The 22,671-nt window shown below is 41.7% G+C and overlaps 5 protein-coding genes across 7 annotated transcripts; 3 read left to right on the forward strand and 2 right to left on the reverse strand.

The window, feature by feature from the left end:
• Positions 1-7,507: 7,507 nt before the first annotated feature.
• LOC118426388 (proton channel OtopLc-like) lies at positions 7,508-10,034 on the forward strand. The gene is made up of 3 exons (XM_035835749.1): positions 7,508-7,582; positions 7,866-8,085; positions 8,476-10,034. Exons 1-3 carry the CDS (start codon positions 7,508-7,510, stop codon positions 10,032-10,034), a joined length of 1,854 nt encoding a protein of 617 aa, XP_035691642.1.
• Positions 10,035-11,052: 1,018 nt separating this feature from the next.
• Positions 11,053-13,792, reverse strand: LOC118415234 (ATP synthase subunit s, mitochondrial-like). Of its 2 annotated transcripts, none has more exons than XM_035819651.1 (5): positions 13,613-13,792; positions 12,904-13,043; positions 12,407-12,615; positions 11,844-12,009; positions 11,053-11,364 (listed from the first exon to the last, which is right to left on the reverse strand). In XM_035819651.1, exons 1-5 carry the CDS (start codon positions 13,706-13,708, stop codon positions 11,187-11,189), a joined length of 789 nt encoding a protein of 262 aa, XP_035675544.1. In that variant the 5' UTR covers positions 13,709-13,792; the 3' UTR covers positions 11,053-11,186. The 2 variants fall into 2 exon arrangements, with proteins under 2 accessions (XP_035675544.1, XP_035675555.1); XM_035819662.1 differs by lacking the exon at positions 13,613-13,792 and adding an exon at positions 13,504-13,608.
• A 7-nt stretch (positions 13,793-13,799) lies between these two features.
• Positions 13,800-16,663, forward strand: LOC118415238 (ATP synthase subunit s, mitochondrial-like). Its single transcript, XM_035819675.1, has 5 exons — positions 13,800-13,944; positions 14,375-14,469; positions 14,818-15,026; positions 15,478-15,640; positions 15,945-16,663. The coding sequence occupies exons 1-5, from the start codon at positions 13,906-13,908 to the stop codon at positions 16,057-16,059; spliced, it is 621 nt and encodes a 206-aa protein (XP_035675568.1). The 5' UTR covers positions 13,800-13,905; the 3' UTR covers positions 16,060-16,663.
• Positions 16,664-16,772: 109 nt separating this feature from the next.
• On the reverse strand, positions 16,773-19,588 carry LOC118415222. Of its 2 annotated transcripts, none has more exons than XM_035819638.1 (5): positions 19,464-19,588; positions 18,321-18,787; positions 17,908-18,119; positions 17,407-17,569; positions 16,773-17,154 (listed from the first exon to the last, which is right to left on the reverse strand). In XM_035819638.1, exons 1-5 carry the CDS (start codon positions 19,539-19,541, stop codon positions 16,887-16,889), a joined length of 1,188 nt encoding a protein of 395 aa, XP_035675531.1. In that variant the 5' UTR covers positions 19,542-19,588; the 3' UTR covers positions 16,773-16,886. The 2 variants fall into 2 exon arrangements, with proteins under 2 accessions (XP_035675531.1, XP_035675523.1); XM_035819630.1 differs by having other exon boundaries at positions 19,407-19,505.
• A 7-nt stretch (positions 19,589-19,595) lies between these two features.
• Positions 19,596-22,619, forward strand: LOC118415245 (cytochrome c oxidase subunit 7A2, mitochondrial-like). Its single transcript, XM_035819687.1, has 3 exons — positions 19,596-19,772; positions 21,739-21,831; positions 22,218-22,619. The coding sequence occupies exons 1-3, from the start codon at positions 19,620-19,622 to the stop codon at positions 22,359-22,361; spliced, it is 390 nt and encodes a 129-aa protein (XP_035675580.1). The 5' UTR covers positions 19,596-19,619; the 3' UTR covers positions 22,362-22,619.
• The last annotated feature ends 52 nt before the right edge of the window (positions 22,620-22,671 follow it).

Genomic DNA, 22,671 nt, shown 5'->3' on the forward strand with positions numbered 1-22,671 from the left:
CCTTTCTCTCGTGCTGTCCATGAGCTGGGTTGTAAAGGAAGTTTGATGCGCTGTGACCTTCTGTACCAGTGCGCTGTAAGCCACTCCTGTAGATCCCGCTTACAGTTGGATTCTCGTTTTCTTCCTCCGCTCCGTAAGGGTCTTTGCCATCGCTTGTTGATGGTTTGCCATTTCCCACCTTTTCTTCATCGTTATCTTTTGGCTGCATTTCTGCACCTACTGGCAGTGACCGGTCCTCTGGCTGGGCGACTGGCTGTTTGACGATTGTTGCCTGTTCATAGTTGCTGATGTTTTCCAGTGGCGTAAAGTCTGCTTCCGCATGGCCGACTGCAGCTTGTGATGTGCCGGGACAGCTTTCATGTTGTCCCTCATCTTCCTTGTAGGCCACTGCATAGGGCCTGATCTCAGAATCTGGTTCCTGGTCGTCGTCATAGAACACTAGTGGTCAGTAATTACCAGGATATTCTCGTAGCCTCCTACGGATTTCTCCACCGAAAGGTAGTCCATGCAAACAAGTTCTAGTGGGGCGGAAGTTTTGATGCTGACCAATGGAGCCCTTGCCGTGTGGCTCGGCAATTTCCGGAGGCCACAACGCTGGCAGGTCTGGACATAGAGGTCAAGTACTGCGTATGGCCAAATGATCTCACTGTCTCCCGATGTTTGGTCTTGGGTAGGACTTACATCTGCATGGCCGGCTGCATGTTGTGATGTGCCAGGACAGCTGTCACTTTGCCCACTGTCTTCCTTGTAGGCTACTGCATATGGCTTGATCTCATGATCAGAGGTTGGGTGCTGGTCATTGTCGTAGACCACTGCATATGGCTGAATAGTCTCACTGTCTCCCGATGTTTGGTCTTTGGCAGGACTGTTTGGCGTGTTCCTGTCATATGCTTGCAGTTTATCACCTGCGTCGGAGTAGGCCACTGCATACGGCTCAGTTTTCTGACTTGCTTCTGTGTCGATAGTTGCAGGTTGATTGTCGTCGTCTGTTCCATTCGGTCGGTCATGATGGGCTAAACCTGTGCCACCATGGTATCGTTTGTAGATTAAGAGACCACTTATATATTTTATAATTATTGGTTTTCCCCCTAGAACGATGACACGACCCATCTTTGTTGTACGATGAGAGACTGTCATGTCACCTGTGGACGACAGGTCTGAAGAGTTCTCGGTGGGAATAATCATGCTGAACGGGGTTGTGTACATGTCATAATGTTTGATGCAGTCCACATTGTTGTTGGGACTTGTTATGAACACATCATCATCATGGTGGGTGGATGCCCGTACCCCTTCTGACGTATCGGTGTTGTTCTGGCAGACATAGTTCTTGATGGTGGCGAGGAAAGCCCCTGTTGCATCTACTTTTCGGCGGCTCCAGGAATCGTCCAAAAACCTTACGAAAACTAGATATCCAGGATTCGTACTTCCGGTGCCGTCAATCATGGTGATTGACAGTACAGAAAACATTATTATGCACGCCCATGTTTCCATATATGGGTCGACCTCGTGAGACCTCGACAGACTCAAGTTGCGAGAGATTAAAACCCGGAAGTGACCGCTGCCCTCCCCATGATAGGACGTCATCTGAATGCTACTAACACGTAAATAGAATGTGACGCTACACGAAAAACAACTTCAAACACACAACACATAATATAGTCGTGCGACTGTTATTGTCTATCGTTGTGGACAACGGTTGTCTTTAGACATGCGTTCAGAGTATTACGGGGCACCCGCGGTGCAGGATACCATTGCGGTGCGTGCGTGACCCACAGTGACCGCTTGCTCGCAAATCAAAAATGGCGGGAGAATTCCTTATTTTCGTCAGGCGTTCAGGCCGTTTTCTGGATATCCAGGAATCGTCCTCCTGTTCAGGCCGTTTTCTGGATATCCAGGATTCGTCCTGAGTCTGTTCAAGCCGTTTTCTGGATATCCAGGATTCGTCCTGAGCCTGTTCAAGCCGTTTTCTGGATATCCAGGAAGCGTCCTCCTGTTCAAGCCGTTTCCTGGATATCCAGGATGTGGACCAGGCCTTGTGTGACAAAGGGACGCCATCTGGATGCTATTAACACGTTACCGTGAATGTGTCGCTATACGGAAAACAACAGTAACTTTATCCCATCTTGACTGCCATTTGTTAATTCATTACGCAAAAAGCATTTTGGGCCTGATACGTAAGTAACATGTAAACATCAAAGTATCATTATCAACATTCGTTTAAGTTCTGTAACACCAGGATCAACAGAATAAACTACACGATCTTATTGCCGGGAGATACAAAGATGGCGGCTTTCTGACGAAAACAACATGCCCCCGCCCTCCGCATAGTCTCCTCCCTCGAAAACAGGAAGCTCCACCCCCACGTACACGTTCTGGATAAACACCGTCGTATATCCAGGAAACGTCCTGTTTGCGACGATTTCTGGATATCCAGGAATCGTCCTTCTGCTCAGGACGATTCCTGGATATCCAGGAATCGGCATATTACGAAAGTTAGATACTGACGAAAGTTGGATACAACAGCCCCTCGGAGTTCAGCAGGAGATGAGCACCTCAGGGCGTTGGGTACAGAAATCTGGTGAAGGTGCGGTAGGTTGCAGATGAACCACGTCAGGTTCTTGTCACATCGCAAGTTGTTGTTGTTTACACAAAGAGTCAGATGCTGGTTTTCTTTCAGATGCATGACGTTACTGCTGATGGTAATGATGCGATTATTTTGGAGGACTGTACGTCTCAGTGATTTCGGTTGAGGCACAGATGTCAGGTGGTTGTATGACAAATGTAGTCCTGTAATTCGAGGCAGGCCACGAAATGCATGCCGCGATATGCTTGAAATCACATTCTTGTAGAGGTACAAGGATGTTAGTCTTTCAAGGCCACGAAAAGTGTCAGGTTCTGTGTAGGAACAAATTAAAGATGTTCATTAATTGACCCCTGTGTGAAGTCTTTGTTTTCGATAGGTGTGCGATTGTTTCGCTTGGTGTGTGTTCGTAGGTAATTTGAATACACTGTCAGTAGACTGGGAAGATAGCCGCAAAGTCATCTAGACCAGTCAGACTGGATGGAGTGCAAGGAAGTACATTTCCCTTCACTTCAGAGGTTGTAGAATTATACTCTCCTAGCAGAGGTTAGGCTCCGGCTGTTTTTTTTAACGTTTTTTAGTCATTTTTATCGGGCTTTCTATTTTGTAATTTTTCTTGAAGTACGCCAGCCAGGTTTTGACACAGCAAGATAGAATACAAAATAGATAATTTTTCTTGAAGTACGCCAGCCAGGTTTTGACACAGCAAGATAAAATACAAAATAGAAAGCCCGATAAAAACGACTAAAAAAACGTTAAAAAAACAGCCGGAGCCTCACCTCTGCTTGGAGAGTAGTAGAATTAGTCGTCAAATAGACAGGACAGTCCAGAACATGGGACTAATGGAAATGGCTACGAAGTAATGGGGATTTTTTTCTGGTCTGTCTGTTTGTGTGCTCACATATCTTTCATAAACTAGTGACGCGATGTTAATGAAAACCTTATTTGCATAATTGATAAACTACAAATAAATAACACATGCAACAAACTCTAAATATTTCACGGAGTCGTGGGATCTTCAGAATCGTGTGCCTTTTGCTCTTGGGAAGAAACGCTTCACAACAACACATACCCTTTATGACTATCTATCATTGCCAAGAAGCCAAGCCTATATATGTCATGTGGATCTGATTGATTGATTGCTGTACTATTGCATGTATACATGCGTCGGTAAACGTTTCTTTTTTGAAATGAAGATTTAGTGGCAAATCTGATCTAAGAACCAACAAATTAAACTGGTTTGGGCTTTGCTTCTGTTTCACCCCACACAGGGCGCACGTATTTCCAATATATACGGAGTAGAAAACTGCAGGTTAATTTCTTTCAAGAAGCCATAATCAAGGTCCCCTACAACTCACCGAGAGTGGAGATGCGGTTGTCTGCGAGGGAAAGGACGCTTACAAATGACAAACCTCGGAAAGCCCCAGGCGGTATGGTGGAAACGTTTGACCGTTCGATCTTGAGATGCTTAAGACTTGACATGTTTGGGAAAGACCATTCCATGACTGATGAGAGTAGGGGAGCGGAGATGCTCAATGTAGATCACTCGGGTTGTGATGTGAAAGCCATGTGGTACGGCATCAATGCACCACTCGAATTTGTATGTATCCCCGCCATGTCCCACCCAGCTACAGGGGGTCCCATGTCCTTGATATGGACAGTGGCAGGTATGCCTCTGGCCGTTGGCACTAGTACAGCTGTGCGGGCACCGTTGAGATGCTGCAAGTGCAAAATGTAGATGTGTGGAGACCGCCAGAATTATCAACAAGACCTGTGTCTTGTTCCGCGGCATCTTGATGACTGATTGTGCTTGAAGTGACACGGTCTGTGCCTATTCATAAGAGGGGTACGATCGAAAACATTCTGTAATCGTGTTGCTACAAATTAGTCTGCAAAAGTTTCCGATCACGTGATGAAACGCCGTTGGGTAAATGTTACCACCTACGCACGGAAGGAAGTTGCGTTATGAGTTTATTCACACACATATGTATGTGCCAAGCCGGTGGAGTGCATCGGAATGTACATACAAGTACGTATACAAGTATGATACAGTTGCCGATTCTGTTCTTGTTTTCCCCCTCTTAAATTTTGATATGATTCATATGATGACAAATTCTGGTTATACGACAATGGCATATGACGAGGTCGTATGTCTTCCGCATACGACGCGTTCTTTTGTTTGTTTGTTTTTCTTAGCGTGAATCCACCTCGCGCGTCGGGTGACAGCTATTCTATAACCGGTCGTACTTTAACTCCGGGGTGAACGTAGGACCGCTCGGCGGAAGACATAAGTCTGTGGGTTCATGGTTTGTTGGAGGAGTCACATGAGGAAGGGACCCTGTTTAATGGGTTTCCTCCTATCATCAGGACTGACATTTGGCAGGTAGATTGGACCGAGTATTGCTAACATAAGTTATCATTGCTTCTTTTGGATTGCATAGATATGCCCGTTTTTACACCTCTTTATTGTAGAACACTACTTTGTGGAAAAGCATTCCGGGCAAAGGAATGGCTAGGGATAGACGAACCTGGAGGCAACTCTCGATCTTCATGTCTACCTTGTCCCCCCAACGACCTGGAAGTCAAGGGACCAGGTAGGTAGGTAACGTTAGGTATTCCGGGCAAAAAAGGAAGGTAACGTTACAACAAGCCGGATGCAGTATTGAACAGACTGACCCCCCTCCCCAACAGACCACGTCTCTACGCATCTCGGTTGTAGGTGGCCTGATCATGGGTCTCATCATAGTACTAGGACTGGTAGCTCAGACATACGTTCAAGTCAATGATCTCGGAATTAAAACAGATGTTTGTAATACCAGTCACATTAGCACCACAAAGTCACCCGTAGACACTACTTTTGGAGTACACTATGGGTACAGCATTGCTGTAAACTTAATGTTGATTAGGTGCCTCATTTTACTCATTTGTCCACTGTACTCTGTCGTCCAGTGATTGTACTCTGTTGTCTACTAATTGCTCTCTTTTGTCCATCGATTATACTCTTTTGTCTCCACTGATTGCGTTCCTTTGTCCAAATATTGACTGTACTATTTTGTTCAAGGATTTTGCTCTGCTGTCCAATGGTTGTACCCTACTGTCCAACGAATGATTGTGTCTTGTTGTCCAATGATTATACTCTGCTGCATGCCCAATGAATGATTGTACTTTGCTTTCGTCTGTTGCACAACAATGCTAGTAGAGATCGTTGAAGGTCATCAAAGTGACCATGAACCTAATATCGATAGTGTCCATCAGCATGAAAGCCATTCTATCATTCGCATAGACACAGATTTAACGTTACTGATATAATCTGTGGCAGGTGTTTTTTCTCATTAATGGCCATGTTGATTTGATTATATGGTGACATCCGCTCGCATCAATTCTTGGCCGTTTCCAAAAATTGAAAATTAGAAATTTAATCGTACAAAGTGAATACATGCCATTGACTGCAAAAAGAAATATTGCAAAACGCATACGTATGCCATAGCATATCCCAATGTCAAAGAAGATGTGAAAGAAAAGAAATGAAGAATTTATTGTTTGGTACATGTTTATATGTACTTTACTCAGTGTGTTCAGCTATATGTTCAACCTTCCTTACCTCTTAGATTTCATAATGAAGGCAACTGCACATAGCCATGGGGACCCAAGGGACCAGAACACGGCCGGAACGCGGCCTTGTTGAGTTGTTGTGGTGCAGGTGATAAACTGTCCAGTAACCAGTCACTGAATTTTGGGTTACCGTGCTATCGCTTATTTACACTGGAATTGATTTGGGCTTTGGATAGATGGATGAATGATCATATGAACGAATAGGTAAATATTGAAACCGATACGGGGCAAAGGCCAGGCGAGTCACAATCACATGATTTATCTTTGACGTCATCTGGCGTACTTCAGACTTAGACGAAGGAAACAATAACAGACCGGCCGGCACATCATAGCCTTCTACCTTTTCTCGATTCGACTGCACGCAAAAAGGTGGGAAACATCATCATGATTATAATGAAGTCATTGGCTTTGTAGTGATGTAGTGTCCCATACTAGACACAGAGAACAGATGGCGCCACCACGGCATGTGTGATGTATGCATAGATTCAGGGCGGAAAGAACTGTCATTGTTTTGCAAGATAAGTTGAACTTTAGAAAGCGTTAGTTTGTTATGAAGTTTGGTTCCGTAAATCGTTAGTTAAGTTCTTAGCGCAACAAGTAGTTATGAAGTTCTTAAACCCACTGAAGCTGTCGTTTTAAACAGGTTTCGATCAAGGCGGAAGTAAATCTACCGTGAAAATATTTCGACTTTTAGATAAAATATTGACTTATTGCACCACAAGCAATTATTGCCACGTATGCAGGCGAAGCTTTGATAGCATCACCTAGCTAACTTGTAAGAAGTTATATGTGCAATAGTACTAATCTTATTGAATAACCCTGTCGAGTCACTACTGAAAACGAAAGTAAAAGTTACACGATACGAAAGTAATCGGACGAGATTTATTCATGGTGGTGGCGATACGAAGAGTGCCAAAGCCTATCGTATCGCCAGGGTGCTGACATTTTTCAACGATCTTGAAAAATGTCAGCTTTTATCATAAAGGAAAGTGAAGGTTGTAGTACATTGTAGTGGCGACGGCTAGATTGTGCGACAAATTGAATCATTCATAAAGTATAATGCTTTTTTAACACATAAGCATGGTCCCTTCCAATGCAGCCAGTGATATTTCAGCTTTTGTGAACTACTCTGAAGGGTTAATGTTCGCGGTAATTTTATATTCGCGTTTTTCGCGTTGAGCTTTGAACTTCAAAGCACCGCGATCATTTCTCCCTTTTTAGTGCCCCACATAGCAGTTTCCACCATCACGAACACTCAATTTCCTCCCTATTAAACGCGAAATTAAATTCCTGCGAACATTTCCCCTTTACAGCATGTGGAGCAGTGAATGGGACCAGCCGCCGGCCGCTGAAACCGGACCAACCGGCACTTTTACTAGTGACAATCATGTATGTACAAAATGCAGTATTTCCTCTTCAGCCATCTATGATAACCTATGAGTCATCCTTGAGAAACTACGACACCTTTTAAAGCTTTTTTGCCATTGCCAGTCTTTCTCTTCTTTTCTTGTAAAATGCGTACTTCAGAAAAATATTTTGGAGGTAAATAATATAGGGATTTTGCTCGAAAAGTCTGGATTTCTATAGAATTAACAATGCAAGAATTTGCAATGCAAGGGGCAATCATATAGAATTAGTATTTCCTTACAAATTTCCACGTGTTTTTTTTCAGGGAGAACACCCCATGGCCATGCAAAACTACCTTGCCCGATTTGTCAGCATCATCTGCCTGTTCTGTCTGGTGACTGCTGGGATAGTACTCAGTGTTGGTAACAGCACTGTGGATCCAATGGACAACCCTGTGGAGTTCACTGGTACTTCCAACACCACACCGACGCCTCCGCATATGGAACCAATCGGACCTGAGAAGCTGGAAAGGTTTCTCTACATAGGTGATACGAGGTTCCTGTAAAAATGTTTTCGGTGGCATGTGTGATTGTGGTTACAAAAAATGTGGATGGATTTCCAGGATTTTTGTTGTATGTGATTAGGTCTTGACCTATGAAAGAAGTAATCATGGGTAACTTAGGTACATTAGCATTTTTTTGGGTACTGCAGGAGAAGCTTTTCACTACCCCCCTTTCTTTCCCAGTGGGTACAAGGGACAATAGTTCATTGAGCATTGTTTACACAAAAGTCTATTTGTCAACCAAATATGATTGTAGTGACATGATAATTATAAGTTGTATCAGTGGGTTTTATTTCTTGCAATAATTACTATTATACGGTTGCTGTGCATTAGTGATACTGATCCTAATAATGATCCTTTCTTTTTCTTGCAGCTATGATTGCTGGTCTGGTATGGATGACTATTACTTTGTGTTGCCCAAGTGTTCTGATCACCCAAACTACCAACCACCATGGCTGCTCGGGACGGCTGGACACGTCAGTGCTGCATCTTCTAGGCGCCACACTCATTTTTGCCGTCGGGGCTGCATTCCTCCCTCTCATTAACTTTGTCGGTTTTCTGAGCAATGCTGAGTGCTATCGTCACCAAGTTTGGGGCAAAAATGAATACGAATGGCTACTCTATCAAATCTGCCACTTCCTGTTCATTTTCATGCAACCTCTTTTCCTTTTCAAGTTCGTTCAGCACGGTGGTCAGCTGAAGTTTTGCCGGGGATTGTCCCATTTTGCCATAATGTGGTTGATGGGTACCAACATAAGTCTATGGTTTCATGGTTTGGTGGAGGAATCAAATGAGGACGAAGCACATGAGTTTTCCTTTGTAGTAATTCCATCTTCAGGACAGACATTAGCCAAAACCATCAGACCGAGTAGCGTTATCATTTGTCCAGCTTCTTCCGGCTTGCAGGGTGTGCTGCCAGAAATACGCCCGTTTTTACACCCCTTTGCTCTAGAATACTCACTCATCTCTGCTGGACTATTCCTCAATTTGTGGAACCGCATTGGCAAAAAAAGAAACGCACAACAAGCTGGACGCAGTATAGAACAGACCACGTCTCCCCAACAGACCACGTCTCTTCGCATCCTAGTTGTAGGTGGCCTGATCATGGGTCTCATCATAGTACTAGGACTGGCAGCAACAATAGTATATCAGTCATCTCAACTAAATGAGCTCGGAATTAAAACAGATGTTTGTAATACCAGTCACATTACCACCATAGACAAAGCCTTAGACACTACTTTTGGAGTATACTATGGGTACAGCATAGCTGTTTCCTTCATAATGTTGACTGGGTGCCTGATTGTACTCTGTTGTCCACTGATTGCACTCTGTCACCCAACAATGCCAGTAGAGGTCTTTGGAGGTCATGACCCTGGTGATGCTCAGCACGAGAACATGGATAGAATTTGGATAGAAACAGCTTTGCTGATATCTTCTGTTGGAGGGGTTTTCCTCATCAATGGATTTGGCATAGCAGCATCTGTTGGGCTGAGCAACTATGATGGCTGTGGGGTTATTTCCCGCTGGTACATGGCTGATTGTGTCCTTGACGTCCTTCACTGCATTGCACAACTGCTGTTGATCATAGGTGCACTTCATCAGCAGTGGGATGGTACAAAGTGGCGCACTTTTGTCTTCTCCTGCCTTTTCATCATCAATCTTGGGCTTTGGGGGAAAGACCTGTATGAAGTCAAAAACATAGCAACCACGGCACTTAGTCAAGTCTACTTTGGGACAGATGTGTGGTCTGTAGTCATACATATTGCCTTTCCCCTGTGTATCTTCTTCCGCCTACATTCTGCAGCAAGTCTGTTCCCTCTGATGATGAAATCCTGTAGGATCAACAATAGTGGTACCGGTGTCAATGGATGGCAAAGTAACTTGGGTAGATGGGACTTTCTAATACTGGATCTTTCTAAAGGTAGTCTTTGACTTTGTGGAATGAAAAACATCCAGGGTAGATGTAGTTACTTGCAACAATAAGAAGTTTTATTGCTACATGCAACTCAACATGATGAACACATCTTATATACCAGTATATTACATACCAACATTAGTTTTGGGACTGGTTTCAGAGAATGAAATTTCAAGATGCATGTGTAACTTTCAGTGTCAGTCTTTTCAAACAACTTTTAGGCAAGGCAAAAATTACTTGATATGCTATTCTAGAAGTGTTTGTATAATTTGCTTTGAGCACCTTTGTAAACAGAGTCTGTTCCATGTCACCGCAATGGTTTCTAAATATCTGTAGTAGAATTACAAGTTCTTTTCAAATGATCTTAAATTGTTATGAATATTCAGATTATCATGAATAGTAATATCATTATTTACCGGTAGTGTGAAAAGTGTAAATATGGAAGTACAATGTTTTAACGTTCTGATAACATTTGTGGATGTCAATTTTTTAAAGTAATTTGAGCTTACTATTAATCAAATACTGTATATTACATACTACTACTACTGTTCCAAGAGGACTTGGCTTGATTCCGTCCCTAAAAAAAGCTAATAATCCTTTCAAGACCAGTTTTGGATTGGGCCAGGGACCAGTGACGACACAGTAAATGACGACAGCACTTAAAAAGAAAGATGTCATCTTCTAAAATGCGCATTAATTGCTTGTAACAATTGAAAGGTACAGGATATTTTGGGAGACTGGTAATTGGGATATGGTAGTACATGTATATCAATATCAATACAGTTATGATTTTAAAATAACTTTCTTTGCTTAACTTGAAATTTCATAGTAATAATCTTCTGTGACCAGTGTAACATAGTCTATATGTATACAAATGTGAGTACTTAATTGTAGTGCTAAATCTACAGTGTTCAAATCTATGTGTGACAATGGGCAAGACTGTAAAAGAAAAATTTGACATGTTGCATCAACTTGCATGTATCAAAGTGTTGCTCAATAGCTTTTAGCAATAATGGAAGTAAATAACCAAGGGTGTATCATCATTAATGAGTCCATGCTTTATTCATATGGATTGTGTGTCTCATTATCAATGTACTTCATCCGTGACAGCACTGAGACAAATGAGAAAACATACGTGTACATATTTTACTAGTATAAAACAAAGCAAGCTACAATGTGGCATCTGTTCCATGTGACTGTGATGCCATCTGTGCAGTCTGTTCGGCCCCTGCATCCCCCAGCTCCGCTGTGATGAAGCATGATGGGAGTGCTGATTGGAGGGTCTGGAGGGTGACCTCTGGGTCCTTCACCCCTGGGAGGTCAACCAGGTGTAATCTCTGTAGCAGCCTGAGAAATATATCTGCATTGTTGACAAATCTGATCATTTTAACTCAAAGTCAAGCAAGAAATCAAAGATTTCTCATACATGTGTGCTGTACCTTGGTAAAATATCCATCAGTTTTTTTTTAAATTTCCTGACAAAATATAACAACTTTGCACATTTTACACATTACATGCTCCACACATTGCTTTTAGCCATGTGCCAACATTCACTTACTGAAGAAATTTGGACATTTTGGCCAGCTCAACCCTAGCATCCAGACAGTCTCCAGTTACAACTTGGGTCTGGGAACAAATGTGAACCCAGGCCAGTGGGAAAAGATTGCATGGATACTCCAAGACCAACAAACAAAGAAACCCAAAACAATACCTCCATTTTTACAGTGGTAAAAAGAAAAGGTGACAGATCTTCAGATTGAGTATTCAGCACCAGGTAGGCCTATCTAGATTTTCTTAAGAAGAAGGAAAAGTGCAAAAAAACTTACTTGAGGTCCTGTAGTGCCAGTATACCCCTGTCTGTGACCAGCTGACCACAGTGTGAGATCTCCAGACTGTGCAGACTGTGGCTGAGAGGTGCAAGTCTCTCCAGGCAGGCGTCCTGCAGGTATGTGCACCTGCTGAACTTCAGGGTACGAACTGCCTTCAGGCCATCTGGACAAACACATGGAAATTAGGGAATAAAATCTAACACAAAATTTGAAGTTTTATGAACAGTTCATTTCACTTGAGCCAAGTTGAGGTCTTGATTTACTACATAGACATCTACAATATGAAAGGCTATTTAATTTCTACTTCTCAAATGTACATAGCAAATATGATTGCTGAATCTTGGAAGAGATTGAGTAGCTTACCATAAGACAGGTTTGCAAAATTGAAAAAAAAAATGTCTCCAACAGGAGTAGGGAAATAACTGATCTCTGTAATAAATGATGACCATTGGGACCTGGTGGATTGTAAGGTTTGTCTCAGGAAAATTATGGTGTCCCTTGCATATGTGGGTGGTACATGTATGCATATATATCGATGGCATGACTGTCACAGTACTTACCAAGATGATCAAACCCTTCTGCTTGTACATCTGCCCAGCTGGCATCTATCTCCTCGATCACAAACTTGCCCAGTGGCCCGGTGCCCAGGTTGTTATAGTTATAGAACCACTCCTCCACGTCCTGTACCCTGACGGCCCCTCCACACCTGGTGATCCACTCAGCCGCGGCTCTCTCCTGTCCAACTGTTCCTATATGGGCTCGGTCAACTCTGATGTGGAGAGTAAAAGGACAGTTGGTACATATTGAAATACACAAGACATTGCATACCATTGATTTACTTTCATTTGTTCTTTTGTTTCAACAGGATCACTTGAGCAGAGGATTCCTATCACTATCAGCACAGTTTTTATTCCAATGCTTTTTAAAACATACTATTTTCCTGGCACACTTTAATAGCATGGCAGAAATTGATAAGTTGTCAAAATAATCATCCAGAAATAATGGCTGAAATATCATTTTTCTGAATTTCAAACAATTGTAATCAAGTGGGCCTTACTTGTTGAACACCTTGTGCAGCATGTCATAGTCTACCCAGATCTTTGTTCGGACTTTCTGCTTCTCTATGTTGTCCCTCTTCTTAGTGCCATTTCGCTGGGAGACCATTACACAGGTGCATGGTCTCAGCATGGTGGTCAGCTGGTGGAGCAGAGTACAAAAATATTACATGTCAATTTATGTTATTCTTTTGTACACGGTTATATCATCATGACTGAAAAAAAATAAAATTTTACATCAGTCCTGGAAGCAAGCTGAAAGTCATGTAACGTTATATCTTAATCCCACAGGATATAACATTACAGATGCCTACATAAATATGATAAATTATACATGTAACGTTTATCTATTTATTAGCGAATGTACAGTAACGTTACATCTAATAAGACATGTTATGCAATCATCAGATTTGCAACATAAGAAAGAAAAGAGCTCTTGTACGTGGAGGAGGAAACAACTTTATTTGTGGCTTGGCAAATATGCAGTTCCAACTAAAGCACTAGGCATTGCATAATAACAACTTTACTCTACTAATGGGGGAGGGGGGCACCTTCAGAAAATATTCTGATATTTGAGACAAATTCTTTAAAAGAGACTATACATGAAACACTCATTTGCGATTCCTCTGTTGTAGCATCTTATTAGCAACGTCACTACAGCACCAAAGAACCAACTCTGTTGCGGTTTATTCCAATCAGAAAATAACTTACCCTGGTCGCGGCGTTTTTCATGAGCGCTGCCATCTTGGCTTTTGGACTGCTCCATTGGGCAACTCGAGGGTGAAGGGACTGAATAAAACACGACATCTCTACACAATCTTGATGCAAATAAGAATATCTATACGATATAGTAAAATTTTGATAGTCGTATCTATCTATTGACAGATTACAGGATTAATATCGAGTTTTGTGGCGTTTGTTTTCACCTCTGACCACCCCTGTATTATACATGGTATGGTACACCGTTACCCTTTGACATGAAGAAGAAGTGAAAACATTTCCCAATGGCAGCAGTACTGACAGCAGCGTGTGTGAGAAACAAGGTCAGTGTCACGGTTTTCAAGTCATGATCACTGGGAATAGGGACGCTGCGCTAGGGACGGGTACAGTCACCGCATGCTGCAAGATTTCTCATGTGTATAATACTGATAAAAAATGTAACGTTACCCTGGCTTTAATAGGTAACGTTAGTTGGTGGGTCATCTGAAACTCGGACACTCAGATACGGACGTGAGAACGTGCACGTAACGTTGGTTACATGGTCATGGTCAAGTTCGATTAAGACCCTTACGATACCTTTTTAAACTTTGCAGACGAAGGATATGATATACTTGTTCTTCAGGCATATAACTGATGCAACCCTGACAATTCCATTAGCTCCGTTATAGATTTTGGGTTGAATTATCAAAGTTTTAGCATTGAATTATCAATGTTATCAACATATTGATGTAAACCCTGTTGTGTGTGTGGCAGGGCTTCCCTTGCCTGTTGCTGTCCAACACCCCCACACGTTTGCACACTGCACCTACCAGACTGCTGTGGGGATGGCTCAATACAGTCTTCAACAAGTGAGTTTGCAACAAAGTTGACATCAATGTTACACCTTAACCTTGTCCTTCTGATGCTTACGTTTAAATCTATCTGGTCAGACAGAAGTGCTTTTCTTAAGTTAAGTCCATAATGTTAAGTTCATTAGCACCACTACATACCATAGATGCTTTGAAGAATGTTCTCTTAGTCTTAGTTTTGCATTTGCAATTTAGTCTGTTAAATGTAAATGTCACAGTATTATCATTGGTATTCCCATCTTTTCTTGTATCATGAGGGATGCTGCAATTGTTTAGGATGAGTACAAGTACAACTGTACAAGTAGTGATATGAGGCTGTACCAGCCTGATGATTTTGTTTTTGTAAAGGGTTGATGACAAGCGGATTGAGCAGGTGGGTCCGGACCGAGCAGCAGCGGAGTGGCTGCTGAGGTGCGGTGCACACGTCAGGTTCAAGGACAGGCCTTCCTGGCAGAGAGACTACAACACCCTCCCCACAGGCCCTCCTCAGAAGTACAAGATTGAGGAAATTGATGCCACAGACTCTGGTGTCATGCACATTGGATTTGAACATTTCAGTAAGTCACTAAGTGCAATGTATCTTGTGTCTTGTAGTCAGTTGCACAGATTTGCCAAAGACCTTCTCTTTATCTGTGTTCACCTAAAATCTAGTAAAAAGCATGAGAAGCCTTCAGATGAATTCCACACAGAATAAATCATCGAAGGTTTCTTCCAGCCTTGGATATAAAGAGTTTTGACTTACTTGTGGTCTATTACTGATATACAAGAGGGAATAAGTTTTGCTACATTTTGACCAAGTATGCACTTCTGTTCATGGCAGTACTTTCTTTTTAGCTGTACTTAATCACATCATCCTATGTGAGGGTCAGGGACTGTGGGTGTATCTAGAATTATTCTCCTTCATGCCTCCACCCCATTTCATTTTCTTACATTAAGTGAATTTTCTGGCATCCACCCTGTTATGAAGAACCATGATCACAAATACTCATGATGGTTGCCTGCTTGCAGAACATCTGCAGCATGTGAAGTCTCTGAAGCTGAACAGGTGCATGTACATCACAGATGAGTGCATAGGGAAGCTGCATCTTCTAGCAGGTACACTGCAGCACCTGGAGGTGACCAGCTGTGGAAATGTCACAGACAAAGGACTCATGCAGCTTAAGGACTTGAGGTATTTGGTGTACAAGTACTTGTGTGGTATTTGCTGTAAAGGCCCATTCCATTATGACTTTTTTTTCAGTCAATGGTGATAACTTTCTTTGGACTGAGCCTTCAGCATGCATACAGTATTTACTTGTACTGTAGTGTGTGATAAGTAAAATTTCAGTGATCTCTAACCGACTGCAACAACCGTGCAAGAAACCACATGTATTGAGACCTGCCTAACATCCCCTGGAGTGACCTAGGACAGCAAAGTTTGTGTTACACAAGACTAATTTACATGTAATGCTGTTCTTTCCTTCTTGCTGTTACAGCTTGCTGGAGACCCTGAGATTGTTTGACTTACCAGCAGTGAGAGACAAGACTGGCACAGTCCATCTGCTAGAAAAATTCCTGGCAAACTGTGAGATAAATGCTGAGGGAATATGAGAGATCTGTTGGAAGTGGAGATGTAGGGACTGCAATGCCAGCCAAGGCCATTTTGTTTTGGTTCTAGACAAAGCATACCAATCCTGAACGCAGCTCATGAGTAGGACCACCGTAATTCCTCTGTGCTCACCCATATTTGAATAGCCATATCTGACTAGAGTTCCAAAATGTGGCACAGTGATAGGACTAGTACTTCTGTTGGAGAATGTTTCTTCTGAAAACAATGGAATAATCAGTAAGCATGTAACACCAGAGGGAGCATCTTCACTCTGTTGACAACACAGTACAAACCTGTAAAGGGTCTGTGTTACTTGTTTTCCTTGGCAACATGAGGCTGACTATTAAAGGTGTGACATTTATTCCAAGGGAAGGCATTTCTGTTGAGGAAATGTTTGTCTATTTCTCACTTCAGGATTCACCCTTGAAATATGTGTGTACCCTTGCAATGCTTTATATATTTTGTACATTTTGTTGAATGTGTCAATATATATTAAGGAAACCATACTGGAAGTTTAGATGTTTCGTCAATGTATGTGAAACTGTGACTAGGTTTTATTAAAGACAATATGTGGATGACAAACTGTTACAGTTTTCTGTGCATTTTTATTTCAACATAAAAGTTCCAATACGTAATTGTACTTTACAATAGCCTTCATAATCACATACCTCGTCAATAAACAAAGCAGAACACCTTTTCATATGTACAATACACTACACTATCATAAATCTGCTACATATAACATATTCAATTGTCATGTCACAAATCTTTTTAGTTGCCACTTGATATTTATCCCCAAAGGAGATTGAACTAAAAACTATCTAAGGCTCTAAGCTGCAGCTGTGGATGTAGATGTAGCCTCTTGCTGATCTTTTCCTTCTGCCTTTTCTTCCACTTTTTCTGTTGGCTTGTCCAGAAGTTTCACATCCTTATTTTCCAATGCTGAGAGATCCATCTTGATGCCCAACTTTGCTGCCTTTTCCACATAGTCCACACCCTCAAACTTGCACCATGGCATCACCTCCTCCATCATCAGTGCTATCAGTTCCTTGTACTTCACTTTGGGCATTTCTTCCATCTTAACAACCTGCAGGCTCCTGGAAATATGGAGTAATAAGACTGTGACTATGTGTGACATATTTATCTTGTCCCAAACCCCAGAGATTTTTAATGTAGACATAGACTTTCTTGTCCTTCAACTTACTTCTTGTTAAATTCAAATACTTTTTCGTGTTCTGATTAATCAGAAAATATACCCTATGCTTAATGTAACAAATACTATAAGTGGATTAAGTTAAACTACAAAAAACATACCAATGCCAAATTACTTCAAGTATGGTATTACTTGCCTGACATTGTGAAGAGATGAGAGTCCTCTCTCCGTTACAAGTGGACACCTGCTGATGTCCAGGTAAACAAGCTTCCCACTGAACTCGTGCAGCTTGGACAGGCAGAAGTCATCTACATAGGGGCAGTCTGCAAGTCTCAGCTCTGTCATGTCATCCAACAGTTCTGTACGTAATCGGGAAGCAAGCATAAGTGTTTTCAAACATGATTAAGAGTACAATTCAGCATATGGAAGACTTCAGAGCAATCCTTAGTGGATGTCTGAGCCTACTCTACAGATTACTAAGTATTGTAGGCTCAGGCAACCAAGAAGTACCAAGTACATTGTAGAAAAGCATTACCTTTCTCAGTTCAGTTCATCCTTGTAACTTTCTCAATATTATTAATTCTGTCCAATAAATGGTATAAAAGTTACTTTGGTAAATGGTGTTTTTTTGCAGTAAAACATGAAAACCAAACAACAGCAATGTAACATGTTGCTTTAGAAGGACACACATGCATACCAAGGTTGGATAGCCCGTTGAAGGAGATGTCCGTCCCACTGAGGTCCACTGCCTCCACAGTCTCCTCTATCAGCTGCCTGACCGGGAGCTTCCTGTAGTTACCTCTGTGCCACTCCTCCTGGTTCTTGTAGCGCACTGCTCCTCGCAGCTGTAGCACCCACAAGGCCACTGCAATCTCTGTGTTGAACTGCGTAATGTACCAGGATGTCAGGCTGGAAAAAGGAAATCTTTATTCAAATATGGCAAAAAAAACATGTGTTTTGGTACCAAAAGCTAAGAAATCTCTCTCACAGGGCTGATACTCCAGCATACACAAATGCCTTATGGTATCACCCAATGTACTTTATAGTATATATATAGAATATAAAGGTTCTACAGCCAAACCCGAAGCTAAAATAGTAAAAAGTTCTCACCTATTTCTAAGGAGCAGCTTTCGGCCATCTCTCACAAGCTTCATCTCAAACCAATAGTGAAGTTCATTAAATGTTATCTTGAACCACTTCACGAAGTATTCCCAGTCTTCTTTAAGTGTTGTCCTCCTTCCATCAAAAGGTCTTTCTGGCACTTCCCTCCTCTCAGCAAGTTGTGATGGAGTCAGGAATGGCGTAAGCTGACTAGTCCTGTGCTCAGTGTCACTGGTGTCCACGCCAAATCTCTTCGCTAGTGCCTTTATCTCCCTGTCACTTCCAGGGGAATCCTGCGATTCTGAGCCATAGATGGGCAAGTTTGAAACTGAAACATCTGAAATGTCTCCACTTGGTCCAAGTCCTCCTGATGGTGAAGATGTTTTTGTGGTACCCTGTCTGGACAGGTGTGCAGATGTCCTATATAACGCATTTGTTGCACGGTTGATATTGCAGATACTGCTGTACTGTAGAAGCTGGAATATGATATCATGAAGTTCATCAGACCAAAAAATTTTGAAAATCAAATTTTAACCTCCTTGATCAGAGGTTATGTTTACTTAAATGTAAATACCTTAAATGTAATGAAGGCTCAGCAGTAAAACTATCCAAAGAATAAGTAAACATTTACAATACAGCCATCACCTCTTTCATTACATAGTGTTTTTACACACAATGTATAATAACCAAGGAGGTTAATATGATGATATATTAATATTTTTCAATATCATTAGAGTATACAATATATATAAGTTATAACGTTAGATCTATGTGATAGAGTAGAGTAGAGTAGAGTTGTGATAGTTGGCAACTTGGCATTGCCCTTGAAGTTGAAGACTGGGAGAGGCAATGTTGACACTGAATCGTTAACGACAATAGATGACTTATACACGTATTACAAAATTCTGTAAGAAATGTAACTGTATGTTAATTAACAATGATTAAGTATAACGTTATACGTTTCGTGGGATCTTGTCTGTGAAATATTTCTATAACGAATTCCGGGCATTTCTGTAAGTTTGACACAATGTACCATGGTACAAATAGTAGGGTCATTACTTGTTAAGTTATACACCTTATACCTTTACATCCTACACAAAATTTTACAGGTGTTTTCATCTGTGAGACACGTTTTTCTTCCGTATCACTCACCTTACTGACAACAGTCGGCCATGCCATGATTGACCTTTGGCACATCATACCGAGCCTCAGAGAAAAGCTCTCAGTCATTGGTCACTCTTCTACAGTTATCAGCCAATCAGTGACCTATATTTCTATTCGGACGAATCACGTACAGGTGCTTCTAAAATGGACCAATCAAAAATTGCCTTACAGTGCTCGTCAGTACAGCTACCCGGCCGCCATATTGCGGGTACAAGATCTTCCCGGCCCGGAGAGGGAGAGTTGTTGCGTTTTGTGTTCGCAGTCAAGGGAAGAAACGACGAAATGAACAGAGTACTGGTAGGTTTAGAACTCAACCCCTTCAAGGCTTACGCACGATATCTGTGGCTGGGTGGGGTTGTTTGTAACGGAAAATATTACACTGGGAGTTGAGATGACCTTCAAGTTTTGCAGTACAGTATACAGTAGTACGTGTGGCGTCTCTTCAACCCCCAGGGGCCCTGATTCCTTGCCAGATTATTCCAAAGCTCCTTGATTATCCAAGTTGATGTAAACATGATACTCAAATTGCAAGAAAATCCCAGTATTATATGTTAAACATTCGACATGAATTATGGCAAGGACCAAAGATTTATTTTGCAAAGAGGTTAAAAATCATGTTTTGCTTTGAGGGGGAAATGCTCTTGTTTTATTACTCAAAGCAAGGAGGTTGAAAAAGGGTCCCCTTTTTCAACCTCCTTGCTCAAAGTTTTTGGTTACCAATTGTTTTATGTCAATTCATTTAGGCCCCGTTCATGATACAAAAAATGAAACGGTTTTATCGGTTACTATCGGTTAGGCCAGCTGAAACGGATAAGTTTTGTCATCATGGACGGTCCGAAACGGATCTGAAGCGATAGGAAACGGTTTGTTCGGAACCTCCTCGCGAGGTAGTATTGAAACGGTTTCTTCCTTATCCGGAATTGCGAATTTGTATCATGAACGCAAAAGCGGCGCGATCCGTTTTACATCCGGGCATGTGTGTTCATATTTGGTGGCGCCACGGGGGAAAAGTACCATTTTTAATCTGTCATTCGGGTGTTTCGGCCGCGTTTTCAATCGTAAAATTCGTTTTTATTATCGGGCCGCCTCCTAGTCAAGTGAGGAGCCAGCAGTCCTGATATCGCAAGGGGAATGTGTCAGGAGATCCAGTGGAAATGTCATAGCATGGCATATATCGGGACCACAATGTTTTCAGAGGCATTTTCAAGGTCATAACAGAACCCAGCTTCGAATACAGTAAGACATTGGTTCAATTTCGATCAAAGACCAATAATCTGACACAGAAGTACAAGTTTGGGCAAGGAGCTTTTATGCAAGATCATAACAACCTCAGGGGTCAGAGGTCGCATTACCATGCCTTTTCAAGGAACTGAAACGGTTTGCAAGTTTGCATCGTGAACGCAAAATGCAAACCGTTTCCTGTCGTTTGCTGTCGGATTTCCAGGCCTAACCGATAGAACCGTTTCATTTTTTGTATCATGAACGGGGCCTTACTCAAGGCTAACCGATTTTTTGTAAGAGCATGAACGAAAAGTATGAAATGGATAGCATATTTATGATGTGACACTTTTCTGTTGCACAATTTATTACTGTCATGTTTTGTCCAGTCCATAAATGCCATGACATCAGAATATTGACTTTGAGTTGACGTCAGTATCTTATAGGACAGCGAGTATAAGCCCTTTTCACAGAGAACAGAACGCATGTGTGGCGACAGGAATTCTATGTGATATGTTTAGGCAGAGGCCCGGAAGAAGAAAAGAAAAAAAATGCTTGGTCGTTGTCATGCAAATTGAATCAATAGTCAAGACAAGGAAGTTGTTTTCAATTATTGGATGGTTAACTTTGACATACTACCTAGAATTCCTGTCACCGCACATGTGTTCTGATCTCTGTGAGAGGGCTTATTACAATCTCCAGTAGTAATCGGATCAAGGAGATTAAAATAACCTTGATCGGATGAAACCCAGGCTATTATCAGTACCTTTTCACATGGTCACAGGTGCGATCCTGTTAACTTCATGTCATGTGATTGGAGAAAACTTGGTACCATCTATCTGCATGGTAGCATAAGGAACAAACTGGCAAAATCAGAGTTATCATTTTGGATGCACCAGTTTTTTTCTCGAATTGGTATGTTTTACCAACAACCTCCTTGGTTTTACTATGTTCATGATCTACTGTTGTTTCTAAGCTTATATTGTCATGACAAGAAATTATGTCATGTCTAAATTCTGAATTTTCTACCCTTGTGTTATCTCAGGCGGCAAGATCGCTTGTCCAGAGAGCGGGCTTTTCCACCTCCACCAGAAAAGCTCTGGACAACAAAGTTCTGGAGAAGCAGAAAATCATGCAGGTATGTAGATTCACAAAGTTAAAGTAGAAAGTTAAAGCCTTTGATTATGCTCAGTTTTTTTTTAATTCTATGATTGAGAAGGGATCAAAACAAGGGTCATTGACTTTGACTGCTTCTGCTCTTTTACTCTAAATTTTAGTTTCAAGTAAAAAACGATTACTTGCGCATCCCCTAGACCAGAATAGTCTCTAAGAGAATGTCATTGGCTGCATAGTAATGTTATCGCCAAATGTACAATAGCAAGTTATACAATAGCAAACAAAAACCCAAAACATTCCCCAATATTGTTACAAGCGTTTCAGAAAGCAGCTACCTACCAAACTATTAAAATTATGAGCCTTTAATTTCATAGCACAGGAGTGATGGCTGACTTCTGTTATTTCCAGGCGCCTGGCGGGGATATGGTTTACCTGAAGGGTGGAGCAAGTGATAAGATCTATTACCGCACGACCATGGGGATGGTCATCTTCGGCGTGGGCTATTCTATCTTCAGCCTCTTGGCAGCCTGTCTGCCGAAGAAGTCGGAATGACCAGCAGTGGCGACCAGAGTGTTTGTTTTCCCTCTGTAGATTGTAAATCTGCCCAATGGTTTGATGTTGCAGACTGGCTTGTAACTTGTATCATCACACACAATTCTACCAACTACTGGTCTAACTAAGTTAGTCTCATGAAATACCATGACATCATGTACTGGGCCTGTCATACCGCACTGAATCAGATACATTATGTATGTGTAAAATATTTGTCCTTACCGGAAATGAAGGAATGAAATAAATGGTAGGAAAGGATGTTTCCTGGTTGTCAATTACTAAAATGTGTATACATTCCTACTCATGAACA

Source organism: Branchiostoma floridae, chromosome 1, assembly GCF_000003815.2.
Source record: "Branchiostoma floridae strain S238N-H82 chromosome 1, Bfl_VNyyK, whole genome shotgun sequence".
Classification (NCBI taxonomy): domain Eukaryota; kingdom Metazoa; phylum Chordata; class Leptocardii; order Amphioxiformes; family Branchiostomatidae; genus Branchiostoma; species Branchiostoma floridae.

What these genes read in the sequence shown, in the direction of transcription:
- LOC118426388 (XM_035835749.1), top strand. Translation starts at nt 7,508, where the DNA reads ATGTGGAGCAGTGAATGGGACCAGCCGCCGGCCGCTGAAACCGGACCA. An exon ending in CTTTTACTAGTGACAATCAT is followed by an intron (nt 7,583 to 7,865) that starts GTATGTACAAAA and finishes GTTTTTTTTCAG; the next exon opens with GGAGAACACCCCATGGCCAT. An exon ending in GGAAAGGTTTCTCTACATAG is followed by an intron (nt 8,086 to 8,475) that starts GTGATACGAGGT and finishes TTTTTCTTGCAG; the next exon opens with CTATGATTGCTGGTCTGGTA.
- LOC118415234 (XM_035819651.1), bottom strand. Translation starts at nt 13,708, where the DNA reads ATGTCGTGTTTTATTCAGTCCCTTCACCCTCGAGTTGCCCAATGGAGC. An exon ending in TGAAAAACGCCGCGACCAGG is followed by an intron (nt 13,044 to 13,612) that starts GTAAGTTATTTT and finishes CTGCTCCACCAG; the next exon opens with CTGACCACCATGCTGAGACC. An exon ending in AGAAGGGTTTGATCATCTTG is followed by an intron (nt 12,010 to 12,406) that starts GTAAGTACTGTG and finishes GTGTTTGTCCAG; the next exon opens with ATGGCCTGAAGGCAGTTCGT.
- LOC118415238 (XM_035819675.1), top strand. Translation starts at nt 13,906, where the DNA reads ATGGCAGCAGTACTGACAGCAGCGTGTGTGAGAAACAAG. An exon ending in CTCAATACAGTCTTCAACAA is followed by an intron (nt 14,470 to 14,817) that starts GTGAGTTTGCAA and finishes GTTTTTGTAAAG; the next exon opens with GGTTGATGACAAGCGGATTG. An exon ending in CATTGGATTTGAACATTTCA is followed by an intron (nt 15,027 to 15,477) that starts GTAAGTCACTAA and finishes GCCTGCTTGCAG; the next exon opens with AACATCTGCAGCATGTGAAG.
- LOC118415222 (XM_035819630.1), bottom strand. Translation starts at nt 19,490, where the DNA reads ATGGCATGGCCGACTGTTGTCAGTAAGGTGAGTGATACGGAAGAAAAA. An exon ending in AAGCTGCTCCTTAGAAATAG is followed by an intron (nt 18,120 to 18,320) that starts GTGAGAACTTTT and finishes TCCTTTTTCCAG; the next exon opens with CCTGACATCCTGGTACATTA. An exon ending in TCATCTCTTCACAATGTCAG is followed by an intron (nt 17,155 to 17,406) that starts GCAAGTAATACC and finishes CCATATTTCCAG; the next exon opens with GAGCCTGCAGGTTGTTAAGA.
- LOC118415245 (XM_035819687.1), top strand. Translation starts at nt 19,620, where the DNA reads ATGGACCAATCAAAAATTGCCTTACAGTGCTCGTCAGTACAGCTACCC. An exon ending in ACGAAATGAACAGAGTACTG is followed by an intron (nt 19,773 to 21,738) that starts GTAGGTTTAGAA and finishes GTGTTATCTCAG; the next exon opens with GCGGCAAGATCGCTTGTCCA. An exon ending in AGAAGCAGAAAATCATGCAG is followed by an intron (nt 21,832 to 22,217) that starts GTATGTAGATTC and finishes TGTTATTTCCAG; the next exon opens with GCGCCTGGCGGGGATATGGT.